The sequence below is a fragment of the Heterobasidion irregulare genome, assembly GCF_000320585.1.
Source record: "Heterobasidion irregulare TC 32-1 unplaced genomic scaffold scaffold_06, whole genome shotgun sequence".
Taxonomy (NCBI): Eukaryota; Fungi; Basidiomycota; class Agaricomycetes; order Russulales; family Bondarzewiaceae; genus Heterobasidion; species Heterobasidion irregulare.
In genome coordinates this window covers 156,696-175,373 of record NW_009258202.1, presented here as the reverse complement: position 1 = coordinate 175,373, position 18,678 = coordinate 156,696, and the positions used below count along the sequence as shown (strand labels likewise).

The 18,678-nt window shown below is 50.7% G+C and overlaps 8 protein-coding genes across 8 annotated transcripts; 4 read left to right on the top strand and 4 right to left on the bottom strand.

Moving 5' to 3' along the window:
• Positions 1 to 1,191: 1,191 nt before the first annotated feature.
• Positions 1,192 to 2,015, bottom strand: HETIRDRAFT_451918 (uncharacterized protein; the record flags this gene model as incomplete). Its single annotated transcript, XM_009548758.1, has 2 exons — positions 1,192 to 1,206; positions 1,260 to 2,015. The coding sequence occupies 2 exons, from the start codon at positions 2,013 to 2,015 to the stop codon at positions 1,192 to 1,194; spliced, it is 771 nt and encodes a 256-aa protein (XP_009547053.1).
• Positions 2,016 to 2,798: 783 nt separating this feature from the next.
• HETIRDRAFT_320909 (uncharacterized protein) lies at positions 2,799 to 5,206 on the top strand (the record flags this gene model as incomplete). The annotated part of the gene is made up of 7 exons (XM_009548757.1): positions 2,799 to 2,838; positions 2,893 to 3,010; positions 3,072 to 3,090; positions 3,161 to 3,914; positions 3,984 to 4,061; positions 4,111 to 4,373; positions 4,430 to 5,206. 7 exons carry the CDS (start codon positions 2,799 to 2,801, stop codon positions 5,204 to 5,206), a joined length of 2,049 nt encoding a protein of 682 aa, XP_009547052.1.
• Positions 5,207 to 5,304: 98 nt separating this feature from the next.
• On the bottom strand, positions 5,305 to 7,580 carry cpm94 (cytochrome P450 monooxygenase 94; the record flags this gene model as incomplete). Its single annotated transcript, XM_009548694.1, has 11 exons — positions 5,305 to 5,550; positions 5,604 to 5,747; positions 5,803 to 5,934; positions 5,997 to 6,268; positions 6,320 to 6,333; positions 6,403 to 6,514; positions 6,566 to 6,681; positions 6,736 to 6,884; positions 6,905 to 7,123; positions 7,180 to 7,312; positions 7,373 to 7,580. 11 exons carry the CDS (start codon positions 7,578 to 7,580, stop codon positions 5,484 to 5,486), a joined length of 1,566 nt encoding a protein of 521 aa, XP_009546989.1. The 3' UTR covers positions 5,305 to 5,483.
• A 29-nt stretch (positions 7,581 to 7,609) lies between these two features.
• On the top strand, positions 7,610 to 8,459 carry HETIRDRAFT_409824 (uncharacterized protein). The gene is made up of 3 exons (XM_009548756.1): positions 7,610 to 7,958; positions 8,010 to 8,087; positions 8,144 to 8,459. Exons 1-2 carry the CDS (start codon positions 7,743 to 7,745, stop codon positions 8,040 to 8,042), a joined length of 249 nt encoding a protein of 82 aa, XP_009547051.1. The 5' UTR covers positions 7,610 to 7,742; the 3' UTR covers positions 8,043 to 8,087; positions 8,144 to 8,459.
• On the bottom strand, positions 7,610 to 8,837 carry HETIRDRAFT_434482 (uncharacterized protein; the record flags this gene model as incomplete). Its single annotated transcript, XM_009548755.1, has 5 exons — positions 7,610 to 7,958; positions 8,010 to 8,087; positions 8,144 to 8,408; positions 8,464 to 8,599; positions 8,664 to 8,837. 3 exons carry the CDS (start codon positions 8,835 to 8,837, stop codon positions 8,224 to 8,226), a joined length of 495 nt encoding a protein of 164 aa, XP_009547050.1. The 3' UTR covers positions 7,610 to 7,958; positions 8,010 to 8,087; positions 8,144 to 8,223.
• Positions 8,838 to 10,174: 1,337 nt separating this feature from the next.
• Positions 10,175 to 14,068, top strand: HETIRDRAFT_320502 (uncharacterized protein; the record flags this gene model as incomplete). The annotated part of the gene is made up of 2 exons (XM_009548754.1): positions 10,175 to 10,306; positions 13,340 to 14,068. The coding sequence occupies 2 exons, from the start codon at positions 10,175 to 10,177 to the stop codon at positions 14,066 to 14,068; spliced, it is 861 nt and encodes a 286-aa protein (XP_009547049.1).
• An 829-nt stretch (positions 14,069 to 14,897) lies between these two features.
• Positions 14,898 to 17,002, bottom strand: cpm99 (cytochrome P450 monooxygenase 99; the record flags this gene model as incomplete). The annotated part of the gene is made up of 10 exons (XM_009548659.1): positions 14,898 to 14,970; positions 15,026 to 15,169; positions 15,225 to 15,331; positions 15,412 to 15,711; positions 15,835 to 15,924; positions 15,983 to 16,098; positions 16,153 to 16,301; positions 16,352 to 16,540; positions 16,597 to 16,729; positions 16,795 to 17,002. The coding sequence occupies 10 exons, from the start codon at positions 17,000 to 17,002 to the stop codon at positions 14,898 to 14,900; spliced, it is 1,509 nt and encodes a 502-aa protein (XP_009546954.1).
• Positions 17,003 to 17,229: 227 nt separating this feature from the next.
• On the top strand, positions 17,230 to 18,609 carry HETIRDRAFT_105214 (uncharacterized protein; the record flags this gene model as incomplete). Its single annotated transcript, XM_009548753.1, has 2 exons — positions 17,230 to 17,274; positions 18,154 to 18,609. 2 exons carry the CDS (start codon positions 17,230 to 17,232, stop codon positions 18,607 to 18,609), a joined length of 501 nt encoding a protein of 166 aa, XP_009547048.1.
• Positions 18,610 to 18,678: the final 69 nt, after the last annotated feature.

The window sequence follows — 18,678 nt, the reverse complement described above, 5'->3', positions numbered from 1 at the left end:
AAGGGAGAACAAGTTATGGAACTGTCGTGGGATTGTCTGAAAAGGGATGAGGGACAGAAGCCGCAGCAACTGCCCCTGAATGGAATGCGTTGTGCATCTGACGATGTCGCGCCGCCAAATATCTGCATGTGTGAGGGGACCACTGGGGATCATCGTTCTGACCGACCTTGTTAGACGGGCTGTTTACTCCCAAGTTAGGGAAGACAGATTCGACTTCTGGTCAGCATGACGATGTAGAATTAAAGCCGAGGCTTGTGGCACGGTAACCAACGACTCTTGGAAGACCTGAAACAATATTTCATAGAGTCTAGACGTCTTGTCGAAGAAGATATGGCATGTCATAGCGTGCACAGTGTCTGGACAAAGATCGACAGACTGCAAAGAAGAGGGTCCAGCAAGTTGGAGGACCGATCTTGGCAAATCATCTGGCTTCTGCGACATATGTTGACAGCTGAGGGAAGCACTGCTCGACAGGTTGTCCAACGCCGTCTTCCAGCTTGTAGGTGGTGTATGATACACAAGTTACTTTTGTCACGTTGCAGACGACCAGTTGGACGAATCTCTTTGAACAAGTTACCATTCTCGTGCTCTTGCATAGAGGGAGACAAAACACATCGTGAAATATATACGTGTGCGTGAAGCGAGGTGCGGTCGCGTGTCGAAAATGTACTATGAATAGAGTCATCGTCGAAGATCACCAGGATGACAATGTGAGTAAAGAATCTACCTCGTTGCCCTTCAAGCCAGTTTGAGCGGCCATGCAGTACATAGGTCCAACCCGACTCCTACCCCTACATCCTCAAAAAATCAGCACATTTGGGCCGACAAAATCTATGGCTGTCGTGGTGTTGACTATTCCATCGACAGCCGGATCTAGGACCTCAAAATGTCAGCTCTTGAGACAGAAACAGACAGGATGAACAGCCATCCGAGCACTTCGCCAGTCGCGCGAGCTTTCAACACCAAGGAAACACTTTGACGGTTCCATGAACAACCAACTCAAACATCATCGCTCGGGATTGAGATCCAAGGACTCCAGGCATGGTCCGTATCATTTGATCTAAGACAGTTAATTGACATTGGTTTCGAGCGATATATGATTGGAAACTTTTTACCGAGCACGGATACATCATAATGGTTCTGGAATACACATAAAAATCTGTGGAGAATGATACTTGCGGCCCAATCTTCTCATTCTATAGGTCCCTACGCAATGGTCAGTAACCAAGTCTCGAAACGGTTTCGCAACTTCTGCATACCTCGACAGAATTGGGCAACGCAGCAATAGCCTCGAGGATGACGCGCGATGTGAGCACCTTGTCGAAAACCGAGCTCATACACCCGGTCTTCCTACATTTTGCTGCCCAACACGCCTTCGCAGCCGGCCACGACTCGAGCCCCTCCTTGAATGACTCCCCCGAGGGCTTGAGATCGATCTCCAAGATCATGTGAAGCTTCAGCTCGCGCCAAGCGACGTAGTCGAGGGCATCGCCACAGCGAGGACACCGAGCGGATCCATCGCCCATCTGCCCATCTGTAAGAAATGGGGGCTGGCTGAGGCGCGCACGGAGCTTTTCGCGGCGGGAGTGATGCAGGTCGATGAGCGCAAGGAGCGAGTGTGTTTTGAGCTTCAGGAGGCCTGCGCGATTCTCGGGCGCGTAGAGGTTAAGAGAGAGGGTCAGCGTGGCCGCGATCCGCGCTTCGAGCTCCCAACCCCACCTGCATGCGGTTGCGTATAGATGAAGGGGTGCCCCGAGGAAGGGAGGTGTGCGAAGGAGCGCACGTATGATCGACACAGGTCCTGGCGTGTCATATTTCTCCGCAGCATACAGAAGGGGATCGACGACGTCCCACGAATCAAGCTCTGGAATGGCCAGGCCGCATATCATACGCAAGAAATGCTCGACCGTCCGTGAGTCCTCGTCAAGGGCAATCTCGGACTCTGAAGCCCTCCCAATACCGGTGCCATCACTCGATAGTGCGTTCGACGGGGGAGATTGTGGGAGCGAGAACATGGCACGAAACCAGCTGGAAGTCATTCTAAGAGTCGAACTAGGAACTCGGAATAACATGGCATCCTTCGAACGAAGGACGATATCTCCCTCTGTTGAAAACAAAGGGTGGAAAGATGGTTGACCAGGCATAGCTCGAACGACGTCGGCTTGCATTGAGGCTGTGGGGCAGTATGGATTTCCGAAACCTACAAACTAGATACTTTGGAAGTCAGTGTATATTGCGCAAGCGAGACGTTGCAGGCTGTAGCAGGCAAGAACGAGCAGGACGGTGAATAGTACGACCAGCTACGACCAGCCTGCGTGTTGATGCCACAGGAAGTTCGGCCCGCGGAGAGTCGGCTTAAGTCAGCTCAAGTCTCCCTCCTCCAACCTCCGACGTGGTCTCCGGATATTGGTAAGCCGGCTCCCACGCGCGGTTCGATTGAACGCGTCTCTCCGACGTCTCGAACAGCACCAGTTGGATGCTGTCATTGGGAATGACAGTATTGGTGCTCTCACAACCCCTCTGTGTCGCAGAATGGCTTGTGATATGTAAGGTCTCTACCGTCTCCGTGGCTGACCTTACACAGAAGACAATCGTTCTATGTAAGGTTTCCACAATAGACATGGACATGCCCATAGTCACCGCCTGGGCACATCCTTTTGTCTGTCGTTACGGACCCACGGGCGTACTGCGTCTGCGTAAGGCACGCGGCGCTCAGGACAGGCTATCCATCTAGTGAGCGAGAAGAGGTTTAAAAGCCCCACTCGTTCTCACTCGATGTCCATTCACCTCTGACAACAATGGATCAAGGCGTGCACGATGCTCTGGTCGTTGGCGCTGGTATTCACCCCGACCATCTCTTTTCCGTTCTCATTAGCTTACAAGTTTAATCAGGGCCAGCTGGCCTTGCGGTGTCTGTCATGCTCTGTCGGATGGGGATCAAGCCCCTACTCATCGATGCTGGCACCTATGCGAAACATGAGTGGGGACGAGCCGAAGTGCTACATTCAAGGTAAAGCAGCCTCATAGTCAGAGGCTATCATCTGACTGGCGCAAATATTGACATCATATAGAATGTCGGAAGTTTTCGAAGTAAGCGCTCATCCGACATTTCGGGTTGTACTGATAAGTCGGAATACTTATGCTTTGGACTCTGCTCTAGAGCCTTGGCGAGCCGTATCACCAATTCATGAGCATGTCACGCGCCATGAGCTCCCAGACGTTTTGGAAGTTGGAAAATGGAGTTGCAGAACGTACTCTGATTCAGCCATATTATTCTGGGGCGACTGACTTCAATGTCCCACACCCGCGCAACCTGCATCAAGGTCTTATCGAGGAGATTCTTCTGCGCGATGCCGAGCATTATAATCCTGGCTTTTGCGTCAATTGGCAGTGGAAATTCGTGGATATGGATTCCCAAGCCTCCGGCGAACCGTGTAAAGTGACCTTACAGCATGTCGAAACCGCCGAGACGAAGGTTGTGCTGGCCAAGTATGTACTTGGAGCAGACGGTGCGAGGTCCGCTGTCAGAGGGTGGGCTGCGAAGTTCGGCGTCAGCATGGAGACGCAGCCGACCACTGATCGCTCTTATGTTCGAGACCTCATCGGTGTTACTTCTGATTTCCCAGATCTCGAGCGTCTGTCGTATGTTATTGTTACTCTCACACCGATCAGCCTATTATGCACACTACTAATATTCTTCCTACGACCGCACAGACTGATCGTCTCCGAAAAAGGTGTTATGATCAATGTTCCTAAAGATCCTGTCGCGGGCAAGAGAGTCACTCGTCTTTCGTTGCAGCCCACCGAAGATCCTTGTGGACTATCCAAGGAGGAGATGTCTCGACTCGTCAAGAGTATGATCGCACCTTTCAGACTTGACTGGGATGAAATATCCTGGGAGTCTAGTTACACTGGTTTGTCATCTTATTAGCTGTATTAACCGTCGCGACTACTCACACGGATGGAATAATAGTCACGCAAAGTCTCGTCAATGAGTTTATGGTTGAGGACAAAGTCATCTTGTTGGGTGATGCTTGCCATACCCATAGCCCTCGAGGCAGGTTTGCATTGTTGCGTGTGATTCGAACGAACGCTGATGAATCTATGTAGGTGGATTGGGTATGAACACGTCCATGCTCGAGGGACATAATCTGGGTTGGAAGCTTGCGCTTGTGCTCAAGGGCATCGCAAAACCAGAGATCCTGTCAACGTATGGCGCCGAGCGACATCCTGTGGCTTACAACTTGATCAGCATAGATCGGCAGCTGGTGCAAGCTGCCGCCAAATATCATCATGAGAAAACGAAGGAGACTGATAATGATACCACCGGAGAAAATGCGGATATCCAGAAAATCTATGAGATCACTAGCGGGGTATGTTTTTCCTTGATTTTGAAGAACGATTTCGACGCTGAAACCGCTGTATCTAGTATGCATCTGGCTCCTCGATCGTCTACTCCCCCAACTTGCTCGTTACGCCCCCTAACAACATAGCAGAAGTGTTCGCGGCGGATAAGCCAAGCGCACCTGTGGGAGGGCGCACCCGTCCCGCGCTCATGAAGCGTTTCTCCGACGGTGTTATCGTATCTGTTCACCCTCGCTTCGATGGTCGCTTCACCATTTTCCTCCTGGTCGGCGACCTCGAGCACCCGGGAACAGTCGATTCTTTGCTCTCCCTCGACGACTACATCACGTCTTTGGGATCCATCTATACTCGCTATGGCGAGAGTGTACGCATAGAGGACATACCCATCCATTTGCGCATGCGCCCTATAGATGGAAAGGCAGGCGCTGTGCCGATACCAGAAGGTCGCAAGCTCTACACATATGAAGATGATGACCTTCCCCAGTTCGATGACGGCTATGGCACGCGTTCGCATTCACTCTTTCGGTCGATGGTGATCACTACTACGAAGGATGCGGAGGTTTTCAAGCTCGCCTCCTTCATGGCAAGGGTCTCGCCGCTCGGCCAGTCCAAGTCTCGCTTGTTGCACCCCTCACGTCTATTTTCGGATAGCTGTGCCGCCTTATCGCCGTTTGAGGAGGCTATCTTGCGGCATCCTGTGCACGAGAAATGGGGGATTGATCAAGGGGTCGGAGCCATTGTCGTCGTGCGTCCCGATGGCCATGTTGGAATGCGAGCAGATGGCTATGGGATTGGTGCCTGGAAGGAGGTGGAAAAGTACTTCGCAGGTTTCCTCATCTAAAGCCAGAATAGTAGATTTTTGCCACGGGGAAACAGAATGCAACTATGCACGACTCGCACTCGCATATCTTATCGGAATCATGACGACAGACCATATGAGACCGTGCCACATGATAGTAACCGTCAAAAATGGATAGCAAGATACTACAACTGAACTAAGGAAGGTGTGTGAACGTTTGACAAAGGAATTTGGCCACGGACACAGAAGCAAGACACAATGTGCACCTGCAAGCCAATTGATAGTGAACAAGTCCTTGTCATTGACATCCATGTTCCCCCTACTCGAAGAGAGCGAGGGCATCGGCCGAACGAGGAACAAACGAACACTTGAAATCTTTCGGGCGACTAGATGGTACGGATCAGACGGCGAACACCATGAACGCAAAGACATATCGTACCTAACCGCGGCACCGGTAAATTCCAAGGGTTGTTCGATGACGACGCCATTTGAATCCTTGGGCTTTTCGATGTTGTAAACGGCCAAGGTCGATGCGATAGTCACCCATACAGTGTCCAATGCCAGCCAGCGACCAGGACAGACTCTGAGGACCAATGTGTCTGATTAACAATCATTGTGGATGCACATTCATTACATACCGGCGTCCGAAACCAAAGGCGCTTTGAGGCAGCTCGTTGATTCCTAGTTGAGCATTCTTCTTCTCATCTGCGAATCGCTCGGGATCGAACTTGAAAGGATCCGGATATTTGGCCTCGTCGTGTAGCATTCCCCTGCCAGGTCCAACGCCATCAGTACATAGGAGCAGTGCCCAGGTTATCCGAAAAGAACTCACCAGACATTCGGTATGATCGTCGTGCCTTTCGGAATATAATATTCCCCGTACACATCGTCTGCAGTCGTCCTGTGAGCAAGTGCCAAGGGTGCAACTGGATTCCATCGCAGGCTCTCCCAGACGATGCCGGTGACGTATGGCATCGCGCTTCGATCTTCGAAAGTTGGAAGGCGGTCATTGCCCACAACGCGGTCGATTTCTTCCTGTGCCTTGCGCTGGATAACAGGGTCATTCATCGCTGCGGAGATGAACGACATGATGGCAGCGACGGTCTATGGATCTAATGTGAACCAACGTCATTCTCTTCAGAAAAGAGGACTCACAGTATCAGCACCAGCTAAAGATAGCGAGGATCTTATTAGATGTCATCGGCCCCCAGAATGGAGATGAAACGGTGCGATCGTACCTGCGTAAGAAACAGCGGTGATACCTTGAATCATTTGAACGTCGACTGTCTTCTCTTTGTCACCATCTTCAAGCTCTATCGTAGTGATGCAAGTTCCTGCTGTTCCTTCGGCCTATACAATATTAGATGGTCATCTGAAGGGCTAATGGGCAAAAATATGTACCATCCTTTTTTTGACCATTTCAAAGGGCTTCTCCAGCATTGCGGTCGAATCCTTACGCCATTCTTTCGCTTGAACCTGGAAATTGGCCCCTGGGAACCAGCTTGGAACATACTTGACTGTGCTCCGAAATGTGAGATTCACACAGGAAGACGCGGGACGGGAGGACTCACGGATGGGCAAGTTGTCTACCGCATAAGAGCCATGAAGAAGCACTTTGACCAAGGTGTTCATTGCTCTATCAGCCAAGGCTACGTAGTAGTCTCCTTCATCGGCAATATCATGATCGTAGTTGATCTTCATGACCAGCGCCGCAGCGTTCCTAAAAACCGATAAGCGAACAGAGCTCGAGAATAATCAACGAGAACGTGCCTGCGCATGTGGTGGTAATAGTCATCGGGGGTACGCCTGAGATTACGCAGGAAAGTCTGGACTTCCTTGAGCTGGAGAGGTTCGTAACGAGTGGTTGCACGGGGATTGAAATGTTTCTGGAAAGCGGTGCGGTATTTCCTCCAATCACTGCCATATGGCATACCTGCCAAAGACCATGTCCAACCCATACTGCAGGGCTGATCAGAAAACTGGCAACCTGTGGGAGCGAGGATCAAGCTGCTTACAGTTCCCTTGACATAGTCCTGAGAGGCCGAGATGAATAGATAGCCCCGCGTTTGTCAAGGAGGTCATCTGCGATCTTGGCAGAGTTGATTACGGCCACCGGACTTCCGAATGCATAGTAGAATACGATATCACCTGTAGGTCAAGAAGAAATCAGTATATATGACAGTGAACGAAGAAATTAACGGGATCTACCATAGAGCTTCTGCCATTCCTGGTAGGTGAACCAGGGAGACGACGCCGGAACAAGGGGTTGACCGAAACCCAACCAGGGCGATTCAGGGCCAGGTGGGGTCGGCTTGCGATGAGCTCTGCGGGCTATGACACCGAGTAAGGTGGTGGATATAGCAGCAACCGCAATGATGCTTGTGATTCCGTATTGTTGAATCGCATCAGCGAGCATCTTGATCAACTATGGAGAGTGAGTTTGCTACATCCAGACTCGAAATCAGAGCGTTTTATATATATATCTGAGCTTCGCATTTGCCGATCTTGAACGGGCTTGATACCGTCGGTTAGCATAATCTTTTGATATAGCTCGCCAGTCGACCTGTATGTCGTGAACATGATCGCCAAATCTGGGTTTGAGTTGGGCTTCTCGAAGCCGAGTGCCAATTTGGAGATTGAGGCTCAAAAACACCTGAGTCTGTCGGATTTTGTACAAAATCCGAGATGTGAATATCAGGGGATCCGAGCCGCGATCGTCTCGAAGAGGACAGTTGCACGACCGAAGCATGGTCTGAGCCCAGCATCGGTTAGCACTTGGCTAGTACGCGACGCTCTATGAAATTTGTCTTAGGGTCAGAGGATGTGTGAGTATCTGAAGACATACGCTCCACGCTACTGTTTCGGAGCATCACATTGAGTGCATGGACTTGACCCTGCTTGACCCAACCCAACTTGACCTGCTCTGCTTAGCGTAAGTTCACAGAAAAGAAGCACTGCGGCCCGAAGTATAACAATCACTATCATGGAAAGTCGCAGTGACGTGCCTTCTCCTACGTGTGTGGTTCGGGATATCGCTTTCTGAGCCCTTATCGGCTTCATCAACATAACGATTTGCATGGCGAGATCGCGTATTGTTCTAAGGAAGAACTGCCAACTTCCGAGCGCTTGCATGAAACCTTTCCGCTGATCTGAACAGTCACTTTCAAAATCCTAGTTGATAGAAAATTTTCTGGTTCCCGTATTTGAAGTTCGACTCCCTGACAGTTGTTTGATAGGTGAATTCCTGGGGTGAGATAAATCAGAACAAGTCGGAAAGGCTGAACGTGAACGTTGTGAACGCTGAAGGTGACCTATCGAATGCTCCGTAGTCGGACCTGCCGAGTCCAGAGCTCGGAGCCGGACCGGTATTCTACCTATCCATTGCCGGTCGATCAATTCCCAACAACCGTTTTCAGTCCGTTTTCGGCGTCGAGACTGCGTTAAGCTGTGTTTGGTCAGCAACGGAGCCTTCTTTCAAAAAAATGCTGCCGAAACAGACTGGCGTCAGTTGCTCTCGCCCATCGGCTCTGAATACCATGCCAGAACCCACCTTCGCTTTATCGACAGGCAGTTGAGTGTCCTCTGGTTCCTTAATTTCTTTACCTATTGATCGCGAACACAGCGGCACATATTCCTCCTTCACGCCTCGTTTTTCAATTGTGTACGTACTCATTCGAGGATGTGTCTCAAATTACAATCTTGGTGATGGGTCTGGCACAGCTCGCGCGTGCAGACAGCTGATGGGATACGCTTTCTCCCATGTTCTCCGTTCGAGAACACGCGCAAACACATACTTCGTATCATCTGTGCGGAGAGCGCTCATGCGCTCATGGCTGGTGAATTTTTTTGTTGATTTGCTGCCCTAATCATCTGATGCAGAAATTTCTAACTGGGAGATAGAGTCAACCTCAAGGGCCAAAGCGACTGCATCAGAGTGGTATAGGGTCAGTCTAAAACTTCGCAGAGAGATTCATAGCAGTCATGCTCTGAACGGCGCCCTGACGCCTGAGGGCAGAAGCAATTCTCAGCCGCAAAATCATTTTGACAGCGAGTCTCGGACTGTTCATTCCTTGTCCTCGCCCGCAGCCTCCTCGGACAGCACTGGATTCTCAAGTAGCATGCCCATCATACTACGCCCATCGTAGACCTAGAGTGTGATCTATCGGTCGTCGGCGTGAAATTCAACATTGAAGATCAGTAAGGTTGACTTGGCGCTGTTTCCTTCCAAGTGATCGACCGTGCTCTGAACGTATCTAACAGCATCTTCAACGAATCTAGGTCCCGACGTGAGGCCGGACAGCCTCCAACTGCGCGGAATAGTCGTGCGTGATGTACTTGTTTGGTGCTCCGTTGCTTATGTCCCACTATCAGTCAGAAACAGATATTGTTTGTCCTGAAGGTGTCGAAGTGCATCAAGGGCACGTTTGTATCGGTGCTGTTGGACGATCTCCTCGATGGACTCTTAGCTCTTCTGACCTGCCCCTCTACCACACAAGAAGATAAATGTGCCACATACTTATGGTCGCTGTTGCTGAAGAATACACCTAGCCACGAGTGGCTCCCCGCTCCTTGCTATTGTGGAACAAAAAGTTCGCCAGGTTTCTATCTAAAATCGGCTTCGTTCCACGTCCCCAAAAATATGATGCAAGGCAATCACTAAAAGGTACGCCGTATCCCCGTTATGTTCGAACCGTCAAGTAGGCAGTGGCAGTACAAGTGATGTGGCCACGCACTGACCCGGGCCGAGTGGAGTGTTTCAACCTGGATTTGCCGCAAAGCCACGGAGGTGCTGTAGCCTTTGTCTACGGCCATATAAAATCCTTCGCCGGACAAGGTTGACTCTTCACTTCTCCTTCCTCCTAACGTCCTCCACAGACGTACCATTGGAAACAGTTCCCGGGTTCCTCTATATCAGCAACCGCTAACTACATCGATTACTTCCGCTCTCCCGACCCAGCAATGAGTCAAACCAAGCCACTCCACACTTACGACTTCGACCCTGCTGCCAAGATGGCGTATGCACCTCCTGTAGCAGTGTTTGCTGCGTTCTCTATAGACCCGGTTGCCACAGTTGAGGCCCTGCAAGATCCTTCCGTCACCGCTATCGCTCGTATGATGTCTCCTCGCAAGTACGTTGGATTCGTCACTCAGGCAAGTAGCTTTCCATATACCTGCCTTGGGACTGATCATCATGATATGATCCAGTTCCACGACCTTCCTTTTGAGAATCAACGTCTCCGATGCACATTCCTCATGATCAATCAAGGCCAACCTCAACTTTCGAGGGAGGACTATATTGATCAATCGATGTGCGTACCAATTGCCCCCACCAAAGCCCACCCGCAAGGTCGAGAACATCTGCACCCGAACAAGCCTCTTCCCTGGAAGGACGTGTACGCTTTACCTCACATGCAACTCACTTTCTCTGTGAAGCCAAGGCTGATGGACCACACGGTTGCGCCAATGACCTCCGAAGATGACACCAAACGGATCGAATTGATTTGCGTTGAGGACAGGATTCATCGACTGAAGCTCATCTCCGGTGAAGCGTCGTTTATAGAGATGCCGCCCTCATCGTCTGACGCTGGGACTTCCGGCGCGCCCGCTTCAAACGATTCTAGCTCGGAGCTTGATTATGAAATCGAGGATCCAGGCGATCAACCAAGGTCCCTAGAGTGGTATGGGGTCGATATAGAAGCCTATGAAGAATTTGAACGAGAAATTAGCGCTCTGAAGGCAAGAGCGACCTCGGAAGATGGTCCTTGCCCCGATGACAAAAGTTCACTGTCGCTCGGTAATCTGGAGGAGGACCCTGCCTATCTGACTATGCCCATCGTCGATGTGGAGTACGATCTCTCGACTATCGGAGAACTTAATAATCCTAAGCTGCTTCTCGACGAGATTGCCACTCTAGAGACGTGAGTATTTTGTTCTGAGAGATACCTCGGCTTTGTGTGCTGACTGTATATCTCAGTCTGATTAAGGAGTCTCGAGCTCGCAAATTGACCCATTCTGACCCCGTCCAAGAGGCACGTCTGCACGCCAAGAGCACCCAAGAGCCTGTGCTCCAGGAAGCCCCGCACGCACATCGCACTGGTGAGTAGTATATCGAACTTGTGCCGCATGCCTTCTAAATAGCCATCATTTAACAGCCCGTCGGCCTAAGATCGTCTCCAAGCTATCGAGAGCCATAAGAGGCGCCGTGTGCATATGCGCTAACGGAAATATCGATCCTGGCGAGGGACCGATCACACTCACTGAGTCTGTCGAGTTCCCTCTCTATCGGTCGGGAAGATGAATGCAGGCTTCTTCCAACATTGGGCACTGTTCATCCTTCGCTGACGCCTACTCCAGCTTTTCGTAATCGCAGCCGTCATCAGGGACGGACATTTCGCTCAGGTGACCGTCTTGGTGGCAATATGCCCAGACAATTGAGTAAAGCAACGCTTGCGTGGCTTATCACTGTCCTTTCATCTCGATTATTGTGTTGAACAGTCATTGTACTGTGGCCATGATTTTGACGAATATATATATTAATACGACCCTGTTGTGGAATTATATCCCTAGGAATGCGTCATAGCTTGAGTTCGATTCACTCTGCGGCAACCACGATGTACTTCTCGAAGTGGCAAGGTAATATTGCCATCTCGACCATGCACTATTGTGGCAGATTGTGGCACGAAGTCGCGGAAAGGAAGTGCGACGGCCCGGAGTACCCGCTACCAATTGTGGCGTTTCACTTACTCATCCCGGTGCTTGCCGTGTTGATCCCAGGACTACTGGCACCAGCTGGCACCAGCTGGCACCCCTTGCCTGGCCGGTGTCTTACCTCCCGAGTCGAAGTCTCATGGACGCATCACTCATCGCTTATCGACGTACAGACATACATTCACGATTTTTTTTTCGACAGCTGAGAAAGAAAGTGGTCGACTTTATGAACCGGTATATTATTGGATGTAGCTCTGCAATGTGGGTTCAACATCAGGTGCGTATAACAGAGCATGACATGAAAAAATCCTTGACGACCCCTGGAGTCGTTCGTTCCGTAGATACTCAAACAAATGGGTCTATATGCGCTGCCGCACGCTGGTCCACAGCAATCACAAAGCTTGCCGACCCGATGAAACTGGTCTTCATCCTTGCTACGCTGGTTGAATCATGTCTTGCTTCCGTACATATCTACTGGACTACCTTCCTATCTTATGCGACCAACATCATATCGTGGTCTTTGGAAGCGCTGAAGGGCTCCGATATCGCTGTCCTTTTCGTCGATAACAATCTGATTGGATCGTCGAATAGCATGCGGCTCGTTTAAGGATTGATCTTGACCGCTTCTGTCATTCGAGGATCATCATTGGCATTTTCTCTACTGCTGGACCTTCCAGGATAAAGTATAATGCAGCTGTATGATCCTTTAAAGGAGAGCCTCAGATATATATCGTCGACAAGATACCCAGGCTTGGATACCAATGTGAATAGCTCCTGTTCGTTGGAACGGGATATACTCATCTATGGTGGGCTATTCCTGCTGTCGTCGGATATCAAAAAGCTCGCCAGGTTCCAAACGAAATTTCATCGTTTTACGTCTATTGAAGAGCGACGCATCCCGATGCGTAAGAGGTCCGCTATGTGTTTCCGCAATCCACTTCCCTAACAGTGCAACACCGTCTCTCGTTCATCCTCGTCCACTCGAGTACGAATGCTGTCTGACCCGGGCCGAGTGTTATGGGTTCAATTTAATTGTGCCGCACTGCCACATTGCCACAATGCCACGCAGGTGAGCCTTGGTCCTTGTCCACGGCCATATAAAGCCTTCCACGAGGTCCTCTCTTTTCCCGCTCGTCTTCCCACACTTAACCTAATCGCTATCCATCACTGGGAACGCTTTTTGTTTTCTTGAACGTCAATCACTTCCATTTCCGCCCACCGCAATGAGTCGGACCAAGGAACTCCAAACATATGCCATCGACCCTGCTGCAATGATGGCATATGTACCCCCTCTGGGGACGTTCGTTGCCTTTTCCATAGACCCGGTTGCCACCGTCAAGGCCCTCAATGATCCCTACGCAACCGATTTGGCTCGCTTAATACCTACTAGCAAGTACGTCGGATACGTAGAAGAGGCAAGCAGCTCTTTGTCATGCGTTGTCTTTAGAATAATATCGTGCAATTCAGATATACGACGTCATTTCGAAAAGTCGTCCCCGTCATCGTTGCACATTCTCCGTGGTTAATCGAGGCTTACCTGAAATTTCGAAGAAGAGGTTTATCGATGCATCTATGTGTGTGCCAATCTCCCCCACCACATACCACCCACTCGGCCGAGAACCTTTCCACCCAAATAAGCTTCTGCCCTGGAAGGACTTGTACACCGCTGACACGCGAGTTACTTTGCGCGTGGTGACAAAGTTGATGGATACCCGCCCTGCTGTGACGATCTCCGAACAGGACCTCAACCGTATCTATCGGATTGCCGTTGAGGATGCCACCCATCAACGAAAGCTGGCACTCGGCCAAGTGCCGTTTATTGACGGACCGCCCATACCATCCGACGCTCAGACTTCCGGCACGGTCGATGATTATAGCTCGGAGTTTGATTACGAAGTTGAAGATCCAGGCGACGAGCCACGGCCGCCTGAGTGGTTTCCTCAGATCGATCCAGAAGCTTTTGCAGAACATCGTCGGAGGCTTGCCGCTCTGGACGCAAGCACGGCCCCGAATTCGGATGAGGAAGAGGAACCTGATAGCGATGACAGTTTTTCATCTTTGTCCACTTGGAGTCTGAAGGAGAACCCTGCCTACATGACTATGCCCATCGTCAACGTGGAATATGATCTCTCAACTGTCGGGGAACTCAACGATCCTCAGCTGCTTCTCGACGAGATGGCCGCTCTAGAAATGTGAGTCTTCTCTGGGAGTGGCACTTCGGCTTCACGTGCTGACTATCTATCCCAGGGTGGTCCAGCAGTCTCGGGCCCGACAGCGGATTTTTTCTGACCCTGTGCAGCAGGCACGTCTGCACGCCATGAGGACTCAGCCGCTCATCTTCGAGGAAGCCCCGCGCGCACAGAATACTGGTACGTAGTTGATCAGTTTCATGATTCACGCCCTCTAAGTCACCGCCATACGATAGCCCCTCATGTTGGTCTCGTCTCGAAGTTAGCGAAGCGCGTTAAGGGCGCCGGATGCATCTGCGATAACGGAGCTCATCATTCCGACGAAGGGCCTATCGCACTTTCTGAGTCTTCTGAATTCCCTGTCTACCGGCCAAGGAGGTGAATGTCCTCAAACGTGGGACACTGTTTATCCCACGCTTCATACCTACTCTAGCGCTTTGCTGTTATTAGCGTTAGAAACTCTGGTCTTATAACTACCTTCGGCTCAGCAACCCCGATATTCAGGACTGTCCTTTCATCTTGTTTATTATCTCAGGTCCACTGTATATTGAAGTGGCCATTTTCATGACAATAATGTATTTTGGTTGAACCCTATCGCGGAGCTATATAGTACTGAATAGCTTGAAATTGATCCGCTTGAGGCAGACACCACAGTGTAGTTGTAAAGAGATAGGCTTCCACTCGATTGGGTTTTTGGCTCTCAAATATGATTGATCGATTGCGCCGACAATCAACTTAATTTCAGCTGAACATAGATGTACAGAGCCTACACACACCGTTACATGGCTAACTTGAACCGAGACTGAGAATATGATACAACCGGCAGATTGAACCCCCTACACTTTCCTTATAAGTGCTAGAGCCTCCCCTGAGCGAGGGGTGATGGCGCATTTAAACGGCTTTGGTCGACTGAACCGGAGCAGAGATTGAGGAAGAGATATTGTCTAGCGAGCTAGACACACACCTGATCGAAACGCCTGTAAACTCGACGGGCTGCTCGATGACGACGCCATTCGTATCCTTGGGCTTCGAGACGTTGTAGACGGCCAGGACAGACGCGATCGTGATCCATATGGTGTCGAGCGCGAGCCAGCGGCCGGGACAGACACTGAGGAAAGCGTGGTGTGAGCATGCGATGACCGGCATATTCGTATGTCACATACCGGCGCCCGAATCCGAAGGCTATTTTCGGGAGCTCGTTGATTTCGAGTTCAGCGTTTTTCTTTTCATCTGCAAATCGTTCTGGGTTGAACGTGAACGAATCTGGATACTTGGCCTCGTTGTGGAACATCGCCCTGCCAGGTGCAAGCGCATTAGCCGAGGAGCGAGCATTCTTCGCTAGCATCAGACTCGCCAAATGTTCGGGACGATGGTGGTGCCCTTCGGAAACCAGTAACCTTCGTAGACGTCATCTTGAACCGACGCATGAGGGACGCCCAATGGCGCGACGGGATTCCATCGTAGACATTCCCAGACGATGCAGGTGATGAATGGGAGATGGCTTCGATCTTCGAACGTAGGGAGACGATCACCCCTCACGACGCGATCAATCTCTGCTTGAGCCTTGCGCTGGATCTCGGGGTTATTCATCATGGCGACGAAGAACGACATGATGGCAGAAACGGTCTTGAAATCGTGAGTGAGTGATGACTACTTAATTAAACAACACAGGCGTGCCCACTGTATCAGCGCCGGCTGATCGCGAAAGAGTTTAAGACTGATTCGAACAGATGAAGTGGTACGCCTCGTACCTGCGTATGAGATAGCGGCGACACCTTGGATCATCGGGACATCAATCTCCTGCTCACGATTGGTGCTCTCCAACTCCAATGTGGTCACGCAGGGTCCTGCACTTCCGGAGGCCTTCCAGACGAGTGATATCAGCCAGAACATCTGTACACCGACGGAATTATCCTCATACCATCCTCCGTTTGACCATGTTAAAAGGCTCCTGGAGCATCGCCATGGAGTCCTGACGCCATTCTATAGCATCTCTCTTGAATGTGGCGCCTGGGAACCAACTAGGGATGTACCTCACTGTCCCCGGCACTACATGAGGAATGAGTTCGAAGAAGACATATCAAAACTCACAAATCGGTAGGTAGTCCACAACGTAAGCTCCATGAATTGCCGCTTGGATAGTCCTCGACATAGCCCTATCAGCCAGATTTACGAAGTGATCTCCCTCCTCCGCGATGTCATGGTCATAGGAGATCTTCATGACCAATGCGGCTGCATTCCTAAAATCATACTCAGTACATCACGCATGACAGTAAGGATGAGGCTGCACCTGCGCGTATGATAGTATAGATTTTCCGGGGCGCGATACAGGTTATGAAGAAATGTCTGCACTTCCTTGAGCTGCAACGGCTCGTACCGGGCCGTTGCACGTGAGTTAAAATGCCTTTGGAAAGTGCTGCGATATTTTCTCCAGGAACTGCTGTAGAGCATGCCAGCGAAGGACCAATTCCAACCCATCCTGAAAACCCCATATATATGATGAAAGAAATTTCGACGGAGAGAAAGACGACATACAACTCTCTCAACATAGTCCTGGCGGGCCTAGAAGAATAAATGGCACCGCGCTTCTCCAGGAGGTCGTCTGCAACCTTTGCTGAGTTGACGATGACGACAGAGTTCCCAAAAGCACGGTAGTACACGATGTCACCTAATTACATGCCAATTTTTTTTGAGCTATCACTTCGTTGCAACGATGATAAGGAGAAAGGGTACCATAGAGCCTCTGCCATTCCTCGTAAGTATACCAAGGATATGTCGCAGGGACAGTGGGTTGCCCGAATCCCAGCCAAGACGATTTCGGGCCTGGCGGAGTGGAAGGACGACGAGCCCTGCGCGCTAAGACACCAACGGTGACAATGGCCAGAACTGCTGCTGCAACGATTGTAAGGAGTCCCGGTTGTTGGAAGGCGGCGAGAACCATCTTGATGAGAAGTGCGGGACCTGCGTGGTCCCAAACACAGGAAAGGGCTTTTTGAACATGTCCCTAGAGTCGGATTCGCCGATACGCTGCGGGAATGAGTTTGCCTTTGGTGATGCCCATGTCATTGGAGTACGTATGACTCGTGAGCACGACCGACAAATACAACTTCGAAAGGCTTTTGAAAGACCTAGATATAACCGCGGGAAGAAGATAGTGTGTCATCGCCCATGTCATCTCGAACGCTCTTGACGGCATCGAAAGTCGAGGACATGGTACTTGAACTCCCAAGCATTCTGTCCTGGTAGATCGCATAGATCGGTTCGACAGTGATATATGTCCGGGACATTATGCTCTATAAGATGGGGGGCTCAGAACAAACAACAGCGGTTGCAATTCAGCAGATGGATAAGGACGTATGTGCCACGATGGCTTCTCGAAACAATCAGAAGGTCACTTGAGCTCGTACGAGCCCATTGTGGCATAAAGTCGTGGCAAGGAAGCGCCGCGGCCCGAAATATGACATCCGCTGTCAAAGTACAATACAATGACGCGCCTTGTCCTACGTGTGTACCTCGGGATAGGACATCCATAGGATGCTTGTGCGATGATTGAGCGGGGACATCAAAAGGAAGTACTGAGATGCTTCAAAATAGAAGATTCGAGGGCATTGAGAGAGCCTAGCCGATATGGAACAATACAACGAGGTGATGCGATCACTAGGGCGTGGACGTCGTCGAACGACCTCAGAAGCGTGTTCCATAGGTGTGCCATGGAGGGGTTGCTAGGTTGTCGATTGATCAGGAGGATAACAGAATGGATCGAAGCCTGGAAAACATATCGTTAGGGCGGACGCTACAACCAAACGTTCGAGAATAGGCTAAGTTCAGCGCTTCTTCTTAACATAGACGATAGAGAACAATGATCAAGGACGCGCATAAAACCAGATCACAAAAACCGAATGCTGTGCAGATGAGTTCACGAGCATTGCATGAAAAATGACAGCTAACCAAGAGCATGACGGACATAGGCGATAACATCCTGAGCATAGGCGCCCTCAACCTGCAGAGCACAATCCAATAGGGCATATTTTCAGGTTGCAGTGGAGGGTGCACCGCTCACAGGGAAACACGGCTGAGATCTGAGACTAATAGTATCAGCTCCAGCGGCGCCGAGATCTCTATGATGGCCTTCGGACGATCGACCGATGGAAGCCGATGGAACACAAAGGCGATCTCTGGAATAGTTTTAGGATCTCCCGCACCTCGTCCGACAAAGGTCTTCCAATTCTCACCATACTCAGCGTTGTTCTCTCCATTCCATTTGAGGTCAAACCTGTGCGGGCGCATCTGGGGCCTAAAGAGATGCTCTTAGCCTCTCAGGCGCCCCTACGTCTTGTATGGTGCTGTACAACCCCTGTGTTTCACCACATCCTCGCGGCGCGTCTGATCGCGTTCCTCGCAAAGCCGGGCGGCTTTCCAGAGTTTGCCCCGCACGAGCAGATCATCAGCGCAGGAGAGCGCAGGCTACTCCGGGGTTTCAGGATCTGCATAAGGGCATCGGCCCCGCCGGAATTGGGGTCTGCATCCATCGGGGGGCTCGAGCTCTGAATTGACGCAACCGCAGCCGAGGGGGACACCGGGTGTACCGGTACCTATATGTGCAGTTGACAGATGCGA

What these genes read in the sequence shown, in the direction of transcription:
- HETIRDRAFT_409824 (XM_009548756.1), top strand. Translation starts at nt 7,743, where the DNA reads ATGATCGCCAAATCTGGGTTTGAGTTGGGCTTCTCGAAGCCGAGTGCC. An exon ending in CTTGGCTAGTACGCGACGCT is followed by an intron (nt 7,959 to 8,009) that starts CTATGAAATTTG and finishes CTGAAGACATAC; the next exon opens with GCTCCACGCTACTGTTTCGG.